General features: G+C 52.7%; 1 protein-coding gene across 1 annotated transcript in view; it reads right to left on the bottom strand.

Annotated features, from left to right (window-relative positions):
• LOC132594009 (myeloid cell surface antigen CD33-like) overlaps positions 1–6,657 on the bottom strand; it is a 9,826-nt gene extending 3,169 nt beyond the window's left edge. The window contains exons 1-6 of the mRNA XM_060289479.2: positions 6,609–6,657; positions 6,159–6,542; positions 5,663–5,941; positions 5,394–5,441; positions 1,407–1,503; positions 397–478 (exon numbers count right to left, since the gene is read on the bottom strand). Of these exons, the coding sequence (XP_060145462.1) occupies positions 397–478; positions 1,407–1,503; positions 5,394–5,441; positions 5,663–5,941; positions 6,159–6,542; positions 6,609–6,657 (939 nt within the window). The remainder of the gene's footprint in view (positions 1–396; positions 479–1,406; positions 1,504–5,393; positions 5,442–5,662; positions 5,942–6,158; positions 6,543–6,608) is intronic.
• Positions 6,658–7,022: the final 365 nt, after the last annotated feature.

A 7,022-nucleotide genomic window follows, 5' to 3' on the forward strand; every position in this document is an offset into this window, starting at 1 on the left:
GACAACCCCTACACCCCAGAGCGTTCTGAAATCATTCAACTAGACAGTCCTCAGTCTGCTTACCCTGCCTGTTCCTTCCCACGTAAACCACAAAATCTCTTGCCCAGGTTTCCTCCTCACTCCCTCTGCCTCTTGACAGACCCTTGTGCTGCCCCTCATGGCCCTGCAGGGCGTGGCACGCCCCCTCCTCTTGGGAACTGTACTACCTGTCTTTTTTGTGGCAATCGTCTCCTGATCTCTTGGCCTCACACAGAGGAATAATAATAAACCCTACATTTTCAAAGACGCAGGAAGGGGAAGAGCTCATTTCTGGACATGCTGAATGGAGCAGGGCTGTGGGCCGCCCCGGGAGATCTGCAGGGCAGGCTGCATTGCCGGGATGCCCGTGTCACTCACCAGGGAAGTTGGTCCGATGACAGGGTGGATGTCCTCCATACCCACTGCAGTCCTGGCTGCTCTCTTCCTGTAGGTCTTCACTCTGTTGGGAGACACGAGGGTCTGTGACACAGGGTATCTCTTTTGAGGCTGGAGTGAGTGACTAAGGCAGGTCAAGAGTAGGGTGAGCCCAACATATTCAGAAAAAACCATAATTCGGAAAGATACCTGCACCCCAATGTTCATAGCAGCACACTTACAATAGCCTGGACGTGGAAGCAACCTAAATGTCCATTGACAGAGGAATGGATAAAGAAGATGTGGTACATATAACAATGGAATATTACTCAGCCATGAAAAAGAACAAAATAATGCCATTTTCTGGGACATGGGTGGACCTAGAGATTGTCATACTGAGTGAAGTAAGCCAGACAGAGAAAGACAAATGTCATATGATATGGCTAATATGTGGAATCTAAAAAAATGGTACAAATGGACTTATTTACAAAACAGAAATAGAGTCACAGACGCACAAAAGAAACTTATGGTTACCAAGGGGGAAAAGCGGTGGGATAAATTGGGAGATTGGGATTGACATATGCACACTGCTATATATAAAGCAGATGACTAATAAGGACGTACTGTATAGCACAGGGAACCCTACTCAATACTTTGTAATGACATATGGGAATAGAACCTAAAAAAGAGTGGATATATGTGTATGCGTAACTTATTCAATTTGCTGTACACCAGAAACTAACACAACATTGTAAATCAACTCTACTCCAATAAAAAGTAAAAATTAAAAGGGTAGAGGGAGCCCAGGGGCCTTTACAACAAGACTGTGACAAGGTCCCTTCTCCCTCCCGGCTTCTGGATCTGGGACCAGGGCTGGGAACACACTCAAGCCTGGCCAGGTGTCTACGAGCTGGATCTTCACTACCCCTGCACCGCCCCGCCCTTGCTCTGGGTCCTCACAACCCCTCCAGGCGCCTCTTCTCCTCCCCTGGCCCACAGCCAACCCAACTCACGTGAAGAAGATGAGGCACAGGCAGAGAACAAGCAGTGTGGTGACACCAGCTCCCCCAAGGGCCCCCTCAATCACTCCTGCCCTGGCCCCCGAGTTTCCTGCAGACAAGAGAGACTTGGGGAGAATTCCAATCCTGAGGAGCAGGCATAAGTCTCCTCCTCTCCGTAGCAGGTAGAGAGGGGTGCCCCCCCTTCCTACCGAGGGTTCAGCCCCTACGTTCCCCCACCATTTGTAGGACCTCAGCCTTCTCCAGAAGGGCACAGTCTAGGCCACACCTCCTCTCCAGCCCACATACTCCCAAAAAACTTCAGCTCTTCGTGGAGTCAGATATTTGTCCATCCAGGGTCTCTCTGCAAAAGACTCCAGACCTGGCCACAGCAGAGCCATGAGGTTCTGTGCCCCGTGGACATTCCAGAGAGACAGAGAGCACTGTGGGAGGCTGAGGGGCCTTGCCTCTCCTTCCTTCCAGGGAGGGGGAGTAAATCTTCTCTCCTGGCCTCTGTTGGCCCTGTCCCTCAGGGTCCACGGTGATCTTTTGTGCTTTCAGAAGGAGGTGGCAGCAGGAAGCTTCTCAGACCTCCAGGTCAGACCCAGACAGCTCTCCTGGCCCTGTCTGGTGGCACCCCAACACCCAGGGCAAGGGATGTGCGTCCGGGCATCACCTGTCAACACTGTGGTGGGCACTGCTGAGACAGCCCTAATGGGGCTCTGTCCAGATGGGGACCAGGTGTTATGACCAGTGGGAATACAGCAGTGAGGGGAGCGCTGGGCTCCAGAGAGGGCTCAGGGTGAGGGCTGAGGGGCTGACAGTCAAAAAAGTGGTCCAAAGAGATGTTGGGACAATGAAACTCTTCTGTATGATACTATAATGGCAGATACATGTCGTTATACATTTGTCCAAACCCATGAAATGTACAACAGCAAGAGGGAAGCCTAACGTCAATCATGCACTTTGGTTGAAAATGACGTGTCAGTGGAGATTCATCGACTGTAACAGGCACCCTCTGGCGGGGCGTGCTGTTGGGGGGAGGCCGTGCGTGTGTGGGAAAGGGCAGCGGGGACGAGGGAAGTCTCTTTACCTTCTGACGAATCTGCTACGAACCCAAATCAGTTCCTGAAAATAAAGTCTACTTAAAAAATGCCCCCCCCCGCCCGCAAGGCCTTCGGTGACGGAGAAAGATAAAGACCATATTTGGAACAGCCGCAGTGCAGACCCTCCTCCTCCTGGGAGCAGGCGGGTCCCTGCAGCTGCGGGGGGTCTGTGGGGAGACATGGGAGGGATCAGAGGAGACTCTCCCCTCCCTAGAACCCAGGCGTCCTTCCCTCAGGTGTGTTCCAACTCACTTTTCACAACGAGGCTCAGAGATGCTTCCTTGGAGCCCAACGGATGCTGAGCTCGGCAGACATATTTCCCATGGTCCTCCAGTTCCACCCGGGGCAGCTCCAGGACCCCTGGGTTCGAGGAATTGGAGGGGCTCAGGGTCAGGCTCCCCCGGATCCAGCTCATCCTGGCAGGAGGGTTGCTGTCGGCAACACAGTCCAGGCGTAGGAACTGGCCCTCCTGGACTGGGAGAGATAGGCTTTGGCCCAGGCTTTCAGGTCCTGGCAGGACAGAGAGAAAGCTAGCTTCAGTCTGTCTGTCTGTCTGTCTGTCTCTTCCATTCCCTAAAGGCTCATATCTTCCTGTTTTGTAGCACTTGCCAATTTCCTCTGTGTAAAAACTCCCATCTTGGCCAATTTCAAGCACCTAATTTGAAGCCTCTGAACCCAGAAGTGGGAAAAGATGGACACAATTGCACAACTGACTCTCGCCAACCAGTAAGAGCTAGTCCCAGTACATCACTGAATGCAACTTAAAAAAAAATGGCGGGGGTTCCCTGGCGGTCCAGTGGTTAGGATTCCGTGCTTCCACTGCAGGGGGCACAGGCTAGATCCCCGGTTGGGGAACTAAGATCTCACGAGCCACGCGGTGCGGCCAAGAAAAATGGCATGTTTTTGCCTAGCAAAATCACCGTGCACTAAGTCAAAAGCCCAAGATTAGGATGAAAATAAATCCTCTCAACTTATACACAGATGATTGCGTTAATATGAAAAGAGTTTCTTCAAATCATCAAGAAAAAGACCACAAAGAAATAGGCATGGGGTTTCCCTGGTGGCGCAGTGGTTGAGAGTCCGCCTGCCGATGCAGGGGACGCGGGTCCGTGCCCCGGTCTGGGAAGATCCCACATGCCGTGGAGCGGCTGGGCCCGTGAGCCATGGCCGCTGAACCTGCGTGTCCGGAGCCTGTGCTCCGCAACGGGAGAGGCCACAACAGTGAGAGGCCCGCGTACCGCAAAAAAAAATAAAAAAAAAAGGAATACGCATGTTTTTTAAACACAATGAAAGATACCCAACCTATTCACAAAATGATAATGCAAGTTAACATGATAGTGTATTCTCTTATGGTATCAGCAAGGATGAAAATGTTTAGCAGGGAAACAGACACATAGCAGGGGGTAGCGTAAGCAGAACACCTTCCATGTAGCTCGATTTGGCAATATCTGTAGAAATTACAAACATGCCCTTCGATCTAGGACTTTCTTCTCTCTCAAGAGTAATCTTCCAGACCCACACATTTGTCTTGTCTTTGCAAAGGATGGGAAACACCGTAGTTTTCCACTAACAGGAGACCTATTAAGTACTTTATCATATAATATACTTCTAACTGGAAAACCATGGGGTCATCATTAAGAATGAAGAGGGTTTCCTAGGTACAGATACAGGAGAATCTCCAAGATATACCAAGTTTGAGAAAAAGGCGAGTTTAGTTTGTAGAAATGTACCAACGTCACTTCCTTAGTTGTGACAAATATGCCACGTGGATGGAGGATTTTAATGATGAGGAGAGAGATTTGTGGAAAGTCTCTGTACCATGTGAGTCTAAAATTACTGCATATGAAAAGTTTATTAAAAAATACTAATAGAGATGCAAAGCATGTGGGTAGTATGATCTGCATATATGTGTGTGTTTTAAAATGCACATGTGTAGGTTCTATTCGAAAAGATAACCAAGAGGGGGGATACACAAGTGCTGAATACTATTTCATTCTTGTTAAATTGCGCTAGGGACTGAACTATGTTCCCCTCACATTCATATGTCAAAGCCCTAACCTCCAATATGATGGTATTTGGAGGTATTTGGACGGGTCTCTGAGAAGTCATTAGGGTTAGATGAGGTCATGAGATTGAGATTCTCACGATGACGTTAGTGTTCTTATAAGAGATACCAGAGAACGTAGACAAAAAGCAGCCGTGCACAAGCCAGGAAGCGAGCCCTCACCAGGAACCCAATCAGCCGGCGCTTTGAGCTCAGACGTCCCAGCCTCCAGAGCTGTGAGAAATAAACTAGTTTTTAAGCCACCTAGTCTCTGGTGTTTTATTATGGCGGCCTGAGCTGACTAACACACATGGTATGCTTATTCTTTTCTTTATTTTTTTCAACTACGTTCTACTTTTTGTTTTATTTATTTAGTTATTTTGGCTGTGCCGTGCGGCATGCAGGATCTTAGTTCCCCGAACAGGGATCGAACCTGCGCCCCCTGCATTGGGAGCGTGGAGTCTTAACCACTGGACCGCCAGGGCAGTCCCGTATGCTTACTATTGTAAACAATGACATTAAAATGAGGGAAGGAAACTGAAGGAGTAGGTGGGGTCTAGATCCTAAGGAGAATGAGGGCAGGATGTGGGACAAGGATGGAGCCCTGGCAGTGGGGACAGCCACGTCCAACAGGCAAGGAAGAGGCCACGCGATACCCCGTGAGAGCAGGGCCAGCGAAAGGGGGAGGCCAGTGCGTAAGCTGATGCGCCAGTGGGGGTTTTCCCACCTCTGCTGTCCCCACCCCGGGCCTGAGCCTCTCTGCCATCTGAGTTCTGATCCCCAGCTCTGCTCCGAAGGGCAGAGACACTTCCACTTCCACCACACCCCTGGAGAAGAGAGGTTTAGACCTACCTGTGTCTTCTTTCCGGAACACTCTGATGGTCGGCTTCTGGGGGGCATCTGGACAGACAGACATAACAGTCCCCTTTTCAGTGGCGGGAAGGTAGGCATTGGCCCTTTTCCCCCAGAAACATTAGAAATAGGAAGAGGGTGGAGTAGCATCCTCTTTCCTTCCTCCCCAGTTCCAGCTTGCAGGGCTCAGCACGCAGTAGCCCAGGCCCTCCCTCCCGTCCCCAACGCCCTCCGCCCTCAGGGCCCTGGCGTCCCGGCCCCACGCTCACAGGACACGTTGAGCCTGATGGTTCTGTCTGTGCTCACGCCAGCTCCGGGGAAGTTCACTCGACAGGTGAGGTTGGTGCCATGGTCCTGGGGCCCCAGGGTGAGGGTGAGCACCGAGGAGTGGGGGCCCTTGGGGTGCAGGGAAGGGAGGGCAACCCCGGTCCAGGAGAAGGTGTGGGGTGTCCCCCTCTCACAGGCCCATGGCACTGCGCAGGTGATATTCCTGGGGAAGCCAGATACTAAGGTCCCCTGGACGTGGATGTCGGGTGTCTGTGTCAGAGCTGAAGAGGAGAGAGAAACAGACCCAGGCCCTGGACGCGGGGCCCCGAGTGTGCCCCTCAGAGCTGTCTCTGCCCCAGGCCAGCCGCAGCGGCCTGTCCTCCTAGGTCCCCTTGGGCCCCTCCCAGGATGAGAAGACAGGGGGTCCCCTCCCAGCCCTGCCCTGGGGGCCCTCAGGGCCCCTGTGTCTGTGTGTCCTCTCCTTGACACAATCCTTACCTGTTACATGCAGGTGGAGCTTGCTGTGTACATAACTATATTTCACAGAAGGCCCTCTCTCCACCCTAAAGAAGTATGTCCCCGTGTCTCCCTGCCGTGCATCTCTGATGTCCAGGGAGCAGCTGTAGGTCCAGGGGTCTCCAAGGAGGTGGAATCGGCCCTGGGTCTTCGTCAGCACCGCACGACCTGGTTTGTTTGTAGCCACTGGACGATCCTGGTCGATTCTGGCTTCTTCCTGGAACCAGTAGCCGAAAGCTGGGACAGAGTAGTCCCAGTAGGCCCGGGGATGGTGGAAGAAGCAGGGCACGCGGACACACAGGCCCTCCTGCACCGTCACGGACTCCTGCACTTCCAGCCAGTATTCGCTGTCCCAAGCCAGGGACCCTGCGGGGAAACGAGGGTCAGCCACAGCCCCTGCCCTGCCCACCCCTCTCCCCGCAGCCCACCCACATGCCCACAGCAGGGACAGCAGCAGCAGCGGTGGTGGCAATAGCAGCATCTTTGGGGTAAGAGTGATGGGGCCTTTGTGTCACAGGATTGAGAGGAAGCCCCCACAGGAAGCCCAGAGCTGAGGTCAGAAGGTAACCGACCACAAAAGAGGAACTCCGCACCCACATGCTGCCGGAGCTGCGTGGACCTTGGAGAGTCACCACTTCTACTTTCCATGTGAGGCCCTGGTGAGGGTCGCGAGCAGCGAATACAGCCCAAAGGCGTCTCCCGGATCCCCGTCCACAGCCTGTCCCTCCCACACCTCTGTCCGCAGGAAATCAGGCCGGTCAGTCCCCGCCAGGGCGAAAGAGGTTGTGATTAGTTACTGGAATTGTAACAGGGAAGAGTCAATCCTGACTCCGTGTTGGATCTGTT

This window comes from Globicephala melas, chromosome 19, assembly GCF_963455315.2.
Source record: "Globicephala melas chromosome 19, mGloMel1.2, whole genome shotgun sequence".
Classification (NCBI taxonomy): Eukaryota; Metazoa; Chordata; class Mammalia; order Artiodactyla; family Delphinidae; genus Globicephala; species Globicephala melas.